The sequence below is a fragment of the Anolis sagrei genome, chromosome 3 (assembly GCF_037176765.1).
Source record: "Anolis sagrei isolate rAnoSag1 chromosome 3, rAnoSag1.mat, whole genome shotgun sequence".
Taxonomy (NCBI): domain Eukaryota; kingdom Metazoa; phylum Chordata; class Lepidosauria; order Squamata; family Dactyloidae; genus Anolis; species Anolis sagrei.
The window spans coordinates 103,232,571-103,245,617 of NC_090023.1; the positions used below are offsets into that span (position 1 = coordinate 103,232,571).

The following is a 13,047-nucleotide window of genomic DNA, read 5'->3' on the forward strand; positions in this document are numbered from 1 at the left end:
CACTACTGAAAGGACAAGCTCAAGTTATGAAAGCTAAAGCAATCTTCTGCACTTTACTTCATAATTATAATTATTATTGTATTACCCACCTCTTCTTGCAGCCCCATGGTTAAAACAGGGAGATAAAACACAACATTCTTAAAATAATATAAAAGAAACACTCAGGTAATATGCAAGTTAAAACTGATGGGATATGCCTACTTTTGGAGGAGAACTACTTCCAAGAATTATTATTACTCTTTTCTCTGTGTGTGCCACTTTCCTAGCAGGAAAGGATCCAAGAAAGGAAAAGACCTTTAAAAACCTGGGTCTGCGTGAAGCCTGTGAGCCACATGGCTCCCACTTCTGCATTAAACCTGATTTAAAAACTAAAATGAAACACCTGTCCATATTTTTAGATATCCACATGATTATTCTTAGGTAACGGTGCTCCAAGTAAAGCATAATCCACCCACACACCTTCCCAAAAATACACAGGTTTGGAGGAAGGGAAGTGTTCCTCCTGAACTGCTATGCAGATGCCCTTATTTCTGTATATTTCAGATCAACTGGGTGGCGCAATTAACCTAGCTTTACATGGTCTGATCCATTTCGATCCCCTGACACTATTCTTACCTCAGTTTAACAGAGCAAAGCTCACTGAATGTTAGCTCCTAAGTAGTTCACATTCAAAGATGCTTATTGCAAACTGGATGAAAATTTCTAAAAAGTTGTAAGAGAAGACAGCTATTTGCTATTCCAGCAACAAGAGTGTCTGCTGGGAAACACAACAAGGGTTCAAAGAACACGAAGCTATCTAGGAATCCAATACCTAGGAAGGGGTCTACTTATAGCAATTTAGGTAGAAACACCCCCCCCCCCACCTTTTTAAAGTAGCAAACTATTTCCCCAGTACTATCAGGCAATCCTGGTAATGGCAGCATCTGTGAATCATTCCATGTATAATGATACAAGTATATCATCACAACTGGTATATTCTTATTTCAAACTCAATACTCTCCAAGCTCCCATCTATTTCTTCCTTTTTAGTGTGATCTACAAAAGAAAAAAAAAGCCTCTATGTCAGGCATGGGCAGACTTTGGCCATCCAGGTGTTCTGGACTTAAAATCTCACAACCGGATGTTAGGAATTGTGGGAATTAAAGTCCAAAATACCTGGAGGGGTTAAGCTTGCCCATGCCTGCTCTCTGTATTGGAATCCTTTGTTCCATCCAATTTTAGAACTCTTGTCTTGGATTCACTCAGGTTTTAAGCCAAGCATCAAAAATACATTTAATCAAAAAAAAATTCACCACTGCCCCCCCTTAAAAAAAAATTGTTCTCTCTTGGTACTGACTGATAGTATTTATAATTATTCCTAGAGTAAAATTTAAAGGAAATGTTTGGGAAAGTTCCAGTAAAGTCACTGCAAAATAGAAGCCTCTCAAATTACACATGAAAAGATGCTAAAGAGAAGGCTGCTTTCTCATAAATTCCAATTAATCTCTCTGTCAGAAGTTGGTCAGTATCATGCACCTGGTTACTGAAAATTTCACTGTGTTCCAAAATAATTTTGCAGTATTGCCTGCTTTCTCTGGGTGCATTTTCCATGTTGGGTGCATTATGACCAGTTGATAAACCCAGCTTGCCAAGTGCTAGAAAAATTCATACTTACACTTCTGTACCTTAATAGAAATTCAGGGATGCAGCAGAAGTGTGGTAAATTTATCCCCACTATTTACTAAAATAATGTAAGGAGATTATGAAGTTTATTACAGTCTTGCCATTAAATAACATGCTTGTGAAGATGCTACACATACAGCATTGGAACTTTTACATGTTAAATATTTCCTTGTACAGTTGATCCTCTATATCCATTGATTCTGCATCCATGGAATCAACCATTCACAGCTTGCGCATACACACACACACATATATAATCCCAAAAGGAAGCTACAATTTTAGCCATATTATGTTAGCCATTTTATTGTATTATTGTATATACTGTACCTATTTACTCAAACATAATGCTTACCTTTTTTGGCTAAATTGCCTTGCCAAAATTATGGTGCACATTAGATACGTGTTATATGGTAATCTTAGTGCTGAGCCAAAGCAAAAGAGGAAGCAGCTCCAGGAGATGAACCTGGAGCCCCTATTAGAGGGAGGTGATCTCTAATTTCATGGTCATGGATTAATAGATTGCAATCTTGGGATTTGTAGTTTGGTGAGGCACTAGCCTTCTTTGGCAGAGAAGGCTCAAGACCTTGTCAAACTACAGCTCCCATACTTCCATAGCATTGATCTAGGGCATTTAAAGCACATTAGACTCAAATAAATACAGTAATAAGACTTAAGCACCCATGCATGGATTTTGGGTTTCATGGTGGATCCTGGAACCAAATCCCAGCCAAGGGCCCATTGTATTCCCTCCGGTCTTTCCCATCACTTTTAATATCAGACAATTGTGAGAGACAATATAGAAAATTCAAAACAAGCCTTGTTAAAGGCTTGTTGAATCTTTTAGGCATCTATTTGTAAAATATTAAGTTGCTACAACATAAAGGGAGAGCTGGTATGATGTAAAATGTAGGGATCCCCAAACATTTTAAGCAGAGGGTCAGTTCAGAGTCCCTCAAACTGTTGGGGAACAAACTTTAATTGTATGTGGGTGCATTCATAAGGAGTGCGTGCAGTGTGCACCGGCCATGCCACATACCTGCCCCTGCGCGCGCACACACACACAAACTTGTTACCACTGCCGCCACACACCTGCCACTGCCATTCACATTTACTGGCTCTCACCACACCCACTGCCGCCACCACCACCACATACATGCATATATCACCATCCCCTCCATAATCACAATTCACACTCATTCACCTTCACCATACCCACGCACTTGCTGTCACTACTGCATGCGTGTATCAGCCATGAACGTGTACGAGCATACGTGCAGATAGCAGCAGTGGCTGGGAAAAAGACATAGGTGGGCCGGATTCAGCCCCACAGGCCTTGGTTTAGGAATAACTTCTGATGTAATACTTTGAGATTTGGACTAGGAGATTGAAAGATCAGGATTCAATTCACTGCTCAGCCGTGGAAACCTGCTGGGTGACCCTGACCTGATCACACTCTTCCAAACTCAGTGGAAAGCAAAGACACCCTTCTCCAACATATCTCGGCAAATAAACCTTGTGGTAGGGTCACCTTAACATTGCCATAAGTCAGAAATGACTTGAATGCACAAACAACAAATAGCTCTGAAGTGTTTTTAAAAGGGTTGGACAAGTGCACACAAAATGCCCACCTATTCATTACATATCAAGGACATGCACGTACTACACTTGATCTACGGCTCAAGTGAATGCCAAAATACACTGGTTGACACTCTTTTCTATATCTTGAGCTTTTAGAGAAACAAGATTTGTACTTTATTTCTATTTTTATGAACACACACACTTACTTTGACACACTTACTCTTTCCCAAAGAGGGGAGAAAAGCCACAAGTGCTGCTAGCTAATGGAAGGTAGCTGCTGCTTACTCTTTATGGGAATCTGATGCCCATAAACCAGTGTGGTTGGCAGCTTTGAAGGAAACCACACCTAGTTATTTTAGTGATGAAACCACAGTAGATGCTTTGCCACATCGAAACTGGACAGTGTAACTTTTCTAATGTGTTTATGTGAGTGTGTTATCTAAAGGAAAATACACCAATACTTTTTACATAAGGCCCTTTTCAGCACAGACCGGAAAAGGCTTTTCTAGAAATGCTGCAGGATGAGTCATAAACTGCAAGGCAGTAAAGCATTTTCAGTGATGATAACTTGATGCAGTGAGATTAAACCAGATCTTGTTTATCATTTTATTCCACTTATCAGACTCCTGACTCCCTCTTTTAACATTACAGTTTCAGCTACAATCCAGGTAAACATGTGGAATAGCTAGTGCGTGTCTGTTTTTCCACATGTCAGCTACCTTAGGTACAGAAGCTAACTGTAATCTCATGTTTAAATAAATGTTATGTAATAGTATGCAATTTCCAGTACTCGTTCACCTTGTGTAACTGACACATGATTTTATGGGACTGCTTTCACGTACACCTAAATGCTTTACGCTGGGGCTTAAATAAATATCACCAGCCATGCCATCTTTTCCTATTATCAGTGATCAGAACTGAAGATAAGAAAACTAATTCTTTTGGATTAAAAGCCCTAGAACAACCTTCCACTCTGCCATCATGGCCATGCTATCTGGAGAATTGTGGAGTTGTGGAGCAAAGAAAGGAATCTTTCTTTCTTTCTTTCTTGCATATGTTGTTACATTTCTATCAAACATTTCCATTAACCACCCAGCCAACAATATAATTAGAAAAGATATTTTAAAATAAGTATTCAAGTAAATGGAAAAAAGATATGGTAATTTTAATTACATGACTTCCTTTATTCCTGTTTGACCCTCTATCTTTTCCACATATTTACTGTAGCTTCCTAAGAGAGTTATCTGCTACAGACAGTGAATTATATTTACAAGTCTTGCTACCTAAAAAAGTCAGTTTATTGATCTACCAAGTGGCCACTCTTGCAAGGTCAACTTTATGGCTTCTATCAGGTTGGTCATGCACTAAGATTGGAATATAGCACGAATGCCACACTAATTGTAATATTAGTTGGCAGCCACATCTGTTCTTTTTCTTTATTCAAATGTGAGTATGAAGGATTTGATCCAGATTCCCACTCAGCCCTGGATATGGGGTAAAATGATAGAGCAAAGCACCAAAGCTCTCCTATTCCCATTCTCACGTCCCTGACTTCCCTTTACTTATTTTTTACTAAAGAAAAATGAAAGACTTTTATGTAGTGCTAAAGGAAATGTTAGAGCCATCTCCTGCCAAAAGCCAGAAGAAATCAAGCCTCCAAAGACAAGAAAGGAAGAGAAATGACGAATTGTCAGAATGCTTGAGGTCTCTGGAATGGTCAATATAAGAGGTTTTTTACATACTTTATTATATCTAAGAAACAACAAGAGTGATTTGGGGGGGGGGGGGTATAATCAGGTCTGGATTCAAGGTCATCTTCAAGCCTGACCCCTAGCACCAGATGGTAACTTCTTCCTTATTTAAAAAACTTTCTCAGAACCCACAGTTTCTACACACACTTCCAGTATGGCCTCAGACCACAATATGAATGGCTGGAAAACAGCAACCAATGCAATTTTATAAGTCCAAGGGAAAAACGTGTTTTGCTGCACAAAGACAGATATAGTCTGCCAGCCCACTAACCACAGGCATGTACCAGTTTTTGCCAACCAGCATTATAAACCCTTTTTACAACTTACCTCTGTATTAGAATTGCTAATATTTAAGGATAGTTCCACCATTCACAAAAACACTGAGGGACAAATGTCTGTGTTTTAACTATCATTCTAACCTGGGCTAAGAATTTTCCAGTTTAACAAGAATTACTTGTTGCAAAGAGGCTAAACTACAGGATTTTGACCCGGAGGAGGGGGAAGAGAGATAAACATCTAGTGATCATGCACACTACAAATGTGTATTGGTTTTAACCAAGTATTTTCCCAAGTTGAATCCCTATAACTTTGTAAGTAAAGTGTTCCAAAATAGTTTTAATAAGTTGCACACTGAACCAAACAAGTTGGTATTATAGCAAAACATCTATACATGGACTAATGCAACATTAGCAAATCTACTTGGAAGCCTTTCCTTCTTTACATTTGAATAGCTGTATAGTTATATGTGGGGGGGGGGGGGAGGAAATAAAACTCTCACACTATAACATCCCTTCTTATATTAACATGGTGAAGAAGGACATGGTTCTAGAGGCTTTGAAACAGCATAAGAGGACTAAAGAGTTCTCTACTGCAATTTCAAAAGGTCAGGGTGACCTGTCAGAGTTTAAAGTAAAGTGAGCACACACTCAAGCTCAGAAGCATCATATTTCAAACTACTCTGTACTTTTTAACCTTATTCAAGATAAATGTAGCATTTTAGACTGCTCTGTACTCTCCATCTTTTCAAAATAAATAGGAATTCACATTCTGACCATCCAAAGGCAGATACCCTATATACTCATGTAACAGATTAGAAGTTTTATTCAAAACATCAAATCAAAAAAGATGGGTCAAGTTATCAATGGGTCAATATGCATACTGTACCTTAATTCTTAGCGCAAAAAAAAAAGAATCATATCTTTTACTGAATCATGTAGAGAAAGGCAAAAATACAGTCCATTCCAGGATAATCTAAAAGAGGAACTGGATCCTCCTCTACTTTCTCCCACATGGCATAACTTCTTTTGGATTGACTAAGTGGTAAAAGCTGTTGGTGGCCTGGGGCTGTTGGTTCCGAAAAAGCGCTAGTACTTTACCCCTCTGAGGAATAATGCTTGACTTATCCATGCTTAATCCCAAAACAATAATTCTGGTCACAAAACCTATCCTTGACTCCTACATTAGTACACATGGCATTTGATTGTTTTGGGAAAACATAAGATTATTCTTCTGAATCATACAGACATGAGTATGTTTTTAAAAAAGCCATACTGAAGAATATCCAAAATCTAAATGTTATAATATTTTTAAGTTTTATAATAGGTGCTGGTACACCATTCCCCACCATTAGAAAAACCACCTACTTACAGATGCAGTAGAAACCCAATCTTAGTCAGGGAGGGTGCTATTCAAAATGACGACTTGGGAGGGGAGGGGGTTGACAACTCTACCAACTATTTTTCTCCTTTCCTCCTGTGCCTAATGCCACAGTAGGAAAGGAGGTGGCACAGTTCTGAAGAGTAACCCACTGCTTCACACCTCTCTCAAAGAACTTTCAGCCAAGCAATTATACAAGTGCCAAAATAGGACATTGGCCAGCACAACTCTCCTACAAACTCATCAGGCCAAAATTCTTTTCTTTGGAGTGGTCCTTTATCCAATATGACTCCAAGGCTACCCTGTCCACAATGTTTCAATCTGTGGAGAGATTCTACTGCTTCTCTGGACTATACTAGAGGATTTAACAAGCCACATGCAGTGATTACAAGCCAGTTTAAAACAAGGGGCTGAAGATGTAGTCAATGGCAGAAACCAGACTGCCTTAGATAGCAAGATAACCTGTGCTGTTCTTGGTAACACTAGTATTTCAAAAAATATAAATTTTGAGGATGGAAAAGAATAATTATGAAAATTAACATAGTTCTCCATATGCCGGACAGGATGTGAATTCCATCTACATAGCTCCAAACACATTCCTCGCATGAAATAGTTAGCACAAGTTTTATGTTGAATTGTACAGAATTTCCTAAGATAAAGAGGAGACCAGCTCTTCAGTTTCTGGGCTTTGGAAAAAAAGAACTAGTAATGGTCTTAGCCCATACTACTTAGATACTTTGCCATGTATGAAGTATAATACCATTCATTTCCAGCAACTGCTATGGCCAGAAATACAGAGAATAAAACTGGCATATACTCCTCTTTGCCAAACTTGCATGAAAAGTTGAATAAGTGTTCCGTTTTGACTTTCCAAATGCTAAAATCCCACAAAGTACTATGCTCCAAGACATAGCTCAAAATGGCTTACATCCAATTCAGTCTCAAATAGAGTGGAACCATTGAATCAACTTTTACATAAATTCCACTGACTCAACGCTTTCCTCTACTTGAGACTAACATCAAGCATTTTCGTGGTAATACTAAACTTATGGTTTGGTATATTTTGATATGTAAAAAATGAACGTCCTCTTGCATTATTTGGCATTAAGCTTCTTTAAATTCCTGAAATCGCAGTTTCTTGTTGCTATTTATTTACAGGGGATTCACTATTATATGCAAAACCTTGCAGAGAAGACAAGGCCTGTTTTTTTTCTGAAGGCTACTTTCCTTATGTATCTCACATGGGTGTGTGAAACTCATGTTGGTTAAAAAAAAAACCGTCATTGTGTACAGTATAAAATTAAGTGGTTTCTGCCATGAAATTGCGTCCCCTTCCAAATTTCAATTGTAATGGCATCAACACTATGGAATGTAAAATACAGTGGAATCTGCTTCTAATACTGCAATCTGACCTAGACGTTATGTCACCTTTTGGCTGTCATACATCCCAAGCATGAGCACGCAGCAACTGTGGAAGAAAACAAACATCTTTCCAGGATTTACCTGAACCAACACTTCAATCCACTCATCCATTCATTAATCTTGTGGAGGATTCCCACTTGCCCAAATGTAAGGAAAATATCCTGAAGCCACAAAATACATTTCTGCTTCCTCTTACCATTTTTTGTTTCCCATACCAGACACTGCAGAAGACTGTTGTAACCTGGGACCCTTTCATGCTACATAATTATAACACTATGATTCCTAATTAACTGCCACGGCCCTACTCTACGGAATCCTAAAAAGTTTCACTTTTAGGGAAGGGCAGTTAAAATTCTTCGCCAGAGAGAATTATATTGCAGTGATTCCTAAACTTTAGTTTTTCCAGAAGTCTCAGCTGCTTTTGCTGTCTGGACTATGAAGTCCCAAACACATGGAAGATCATAGTTTGGGAAACACTGATTTAAAGTCTCCCCAAACTATGAATCCTAGGATTCCAAAGGATGCGGCCATAGAAATTAAAGTGGTATCATAGTGTAACAATTGTACAGTGTGCAAAGGACCTTGGAAGAGACACCCTTTTTATTTTCAGAGCAATTTTATTTCAGAGCTCTTCTTCATGTTACAAAAGTCTACTCTTGCCAAACATCTTGCCCTCAACACACAACCCCTTATTCACAGACACACTTCCATGTTGTAAAAGCACTTGGAATCTCAACCAATGATTCATATCACTTCCATCTCTTATTTATTTCAGACTATAAGACTGCCCACTGAAGTGTATTTAGAAATTCCTGTGGGTCTTAGTGGCAACATCCAACCTATGAAAGGGGGTACCATGTTAATGGGTGGGGAGGGGGGCTTCCCGTCCATCCTTCATCACCCCTCAGATAAGAAGCAGGGTAGACAAATGTATCTTGGTCTGCTTACTGCCTTTCCGAGCCAAGCACATCTGGCACACATGTGAAATTATGACTGAGTTTAAAAGGCACTGCCATTGCTCAATGCTATGAAATCCTGGAAGTTGTAGGGTGTATCTACACTACTGAATTAATACAGTGTGACGCTTTAACTGCCAGTGCTATAGAATCATGAGAGTTGTAGTTCGGCGAGGAACCAAGACTCTTTGGCAGAGAAGGCTGAAGCCCTTGTAAAACTCCAACTCCCAGACTTCTATAACATTGAGCCAGGGCAGTTAAAGTGGTGGCAAGCTACTTTCATTCTACTGAATAGATCAGTGATCCCCAACCTTTTTTTTTTTTTTTTTGAACCAGGGACCACTTACCAATATTAGTACCAAAAGGGGTTATAAATCAGTTTTTTGTCAACTTTAGATTCGGTTTGGGCATTTGGGGTGCTGATTCAGAAAATTGCATTGGATAGACCACATCAGCTTTAGTTTCTGACACAGAACAAATGCCATCCAGTAGTCACCACCTGCTTGACCACAGAAAACCATATTTAATAAGCCTTGGCACTATAAGAGGGGTCCGCGAGACCAGTTGCTCTCACGAGGCAGCAGACCATGTTTTAGTTCTTGCGTGCCAGTGGTAGTCCACACACCACAGGTTTGGAACCACTGACATAAATGCATACACCTTGGGATGGCTCCTTGACCTCCAAAGTATAACTTTGGGTGAGCAGAGATGCCACCAGACAGATGGAAGGGGTGTGAATTTTTCCGTTTCTGTGCCTGGGGACTCAAAAGAATAATAATAATAATAATAATACCCCTGGGCCCTTGGACTCACCGAGCTCCAGGGCCTGGTTGTACTTCTCGAGGGCAGCGGGCAGGTCCTGCTTCTCCTTCAGGGCCTCCCCTTCGAGGCCTAGCCGCCGGGCCCGGCTCTGCCCGGGGAACCATTTCTCCAGCAGGTTGCCCAGCACCACGTTGACCCGCAGGCCGGCGGGGAGGGTGCCGGGAGGGCGGCCTGAAGAAGCGGGGCAAGCGCCGCACCGCACCGCCGATGGGGACGAGGAGGAGGAGGAGGAGGCCTCGGCTCCTTGGGCGGCGCAGCGCTTGCAGAGGGTGTGCCCGCAGTGCAGGGTCACCGGCTCGGCGAGGAGGCGCAGGCAAAGCGGGCAACCCAGGGGCTCCGGGGGCCGGCAGCAGGAGGGCTCGCTCCCTTCCGGAGGAGGCGGCAAGGAGGAGGGAGAGGAGGAGGCGTTGTTGTTGCCATGTCCGGCCTGTCCGGGCCCGGGCCAGGGGGGCAGGCGCAGCTCCTTGTGGCGGAGCGTGAGGGCCAGGCCTTCGGCGAGCTGGCGGAGCTCCTCGGGGCGGAGGCGGGCCTGGCGGGCGGCGGCGCTGTAGGCCTCCAGGGCCTCGGCCACCCTCCCGGCGCGGGCCAAGGCGTCCCCGCGGCGCAGGCACAGGCCCCGCTCGGGCTGCGGCACCTCGGCCAGCTGCGAGCTCAGGATCTCCGCCGCCAGGGCGAACTGGCCCCCGCGGAAGGCCTCCTCGGCCACTTGCAGCATCTCCGCGCAAGGCTGGGGCGGCGGAGGAGGAGGAGGAGGCTGGGCGGCGGGGCTGAGCTCCATTGTGTCGAGGTGGGTGTGGTGCCGCTAGCGCCCCATGCCCAGCGAGGAGGCCTCTCCGCTGCGGCCTTCTCTTTCTTCCCCTCTCGCTAAACGTCCCTCCTCATCACGCCTTGAGAAGGGAGTCCTTTCTTCTTCGCTTGAGAAGGGACTCCTCTCTCTCTCCCTTCCTCCCTTCCTTCGACGGGGTCAAGGGGAGGAGTCCTGGGCTGGCTTTCTCTCCCTCACGAAGCAGGAGACTATTCTGGGCGCTTATGCAACGACGCCCAGCGGTTGTATAACTCTATCACTCACTCCTTCTTCTCCCCGGCTGAGGGCAGCAACAGCAGCAGCAGCACCGCCCTCTCCGTCTCCGGGCCCGGTGAGCCCGCCGCACATGCCCCACCACCAACACGTGGGGAAGGCCCGGCCCCGCGCGGCTCCTCCTCCTCCTCCTGACGAGAAGAAGAGAAAGAGGGCCACCCGCCGCCACAGGCCCAGGAGGACGCTTCTCCCTCGCGCACGCACGCACGCCCGCCCGCGCGCGGGGGTTTTTACGTAACGGTCGCTTTTTTCCCCCAAATGGAGAAAGAGAGAGAGAGAGAGAGCCGCCTTATGTAAAGTTCGCTGGGCTTGTGTGCACGTGCACGTACGGGCGCGTGCGTTTTGCTTGAGGATTCCTCACAGCCGCAGGCCCTTTCTTTTCCCACCATTCCCTCCAGGTGTTTTGGACTTCAACTCCCACCATTCCTCACAGCCTCAGGCCCCTTCCTTTTCCCCCTCAGTAAGCGGCTGCATCCTCTCACCCAACCTTTTTAACTTGTATGCAGAACACATCATGCGATGTGCGGGGCTGGATGAATGCAAAGCTGGGGTGAAAATTGCTGGAAGAAACATTAACAACCTCAGATATGCAGATGACACCACTCTGATGGCTGAAAGCGAGGAGGAGCTGAGGAGCCTTCTAATCAAGGTGAAAGAAGAAAGCGCAAAAGCCGGGTTGCAGCTAAACGTCAAAAAAACCAAGATTATGGCAACAAGAATGATTGACAACTGGAAAATAGAGGGAGAAACCGTGGAGGCCGTGACAGACTTTGTATTTCTAGGTGCAAAGATTACTGCAGACGCAGACTGTAACCAGGAAATCAGAAGACGCTTACTTCTTAGGAGGAGAGCAATGTCCAGTCTCGACAAAATAGTGAAGAGTAGAGACATCAGACTGGCAACAAAGATCCGCCTAGTCAAAGCCATGGTATTCCCTGTAGTCACCTACGGATGTGAGAGCTGGACCTTAGGGAAGGCTGAGCGAAGGAAGATCGATGCTTTTGAGCTGTGGTGTTGGAGGAAAGTTCTGAGAGTGCCTTGGACTGCGAGAAGATCCAACCAGTCCATCCTCCAGGAAATAAAGCCCGACTGCTCACTGGAGGGAAGGATACTAGGGACAAAGTTGAAGTACTTTGGCCACATCATGAGGAGACAGGAAAGCCTAGAGAAGACAATTATGCTGGGGAAAGTGGAAGGCAAAAGGAAGAGGGGCCGACCAAGGGCAAGATGGATGGATGGCATCCTTGAAGTGACTGGACTGACCTTGAAGGAGCTGGGGGTGGTAACGGCCGACAGGGAGCTCTGGCGTGGGCTGGTCCATGAGGTCACGAAGAGTCGGAGACGACTGAACGAATGAACAACAACAACAAAGCGGCTGAGGGGGGGAAAGGAAGGGGCCTGAGGCTGTGAGGAATGGTGGGAGTTGAAGTCCAAAACACCTGGAGGGAGGGCCCAAGTTGGCCCATGCCTGGTCAACACTTCCATATAATATAATTCAAAGCAGATAACCTGGATTTTTATATGGCTGTGGAGATAGAGAAAGGGCTACAGTTGAATTAATGCATTTTGACACCGGGTTGTTGTAGAGTTTTCGGGTTGTATGGTCATGTTCTAGAAGCATTCTCTCCTGCCACATGCAGGCGAAACGTCAGGAGAAAATTCTTCTAGAACAGGGGTCCACAAACTTTTTAAACAGAGGGCCAGGTCACAGTCCCTCAAACTGTTGGAGGGCTGGATTATAATTTGAAAAAAACATTAATGAATTCCTATGCACACTGCACATATTTTATTTGTAGTGCAAAAACCACTTTAAAACAATACAATAATTAAAATGAAGAACAATTTTAACAAATATAAATGTATTAGTATTTAAATGGGAAGTGTGGGCCTACTTTTGGCTGATGAGATAGGATTGTTGTTGTGTGCAACCTAAGTCGTTACAGACTTAGGTTGACCCTATGTGAGGGCCGGGTAAATGACCTTGGAGGGCCGCATTTGGCCCCCGGGCCTTAGTTTGAGGACCCCTGTTCTAGAACATAGCCATACAACCCAAAAACCTACAATAACCCAGTGACCCTGGCCATGAAAGCCTTCAACAAAGATTTTGACACAAACTACAACT

General features: G+C 43.6%; 1 protein-coding gene across 1 annotated transcript in view; it reads right to left on the minus strand.

The window, feature by feature from the left end:
- The window catches only part of LONRF2 (LON peptidase N-terminal domain and ring finger 2), a 46,342-nt gene extending 35,252 nt beyond the window's left edge, over positions 1-11,090 (minus strand). The window contains exon 1 of the mRNA XM_060769768.2: positions 9,839-11,090. Within this exon, the coding sequence (XP_060625751.2) occupies positions 9,839-10,625 (787 nt within the window). The 5' untranslated portion in view covers positions 10,626-11,090. The remainder of the gene's footprint in view (positions 1-9,838) is intronic.
- Between the last annotated feature and the right edge of the window lie 1,957 nt (positions 11,091-13,047).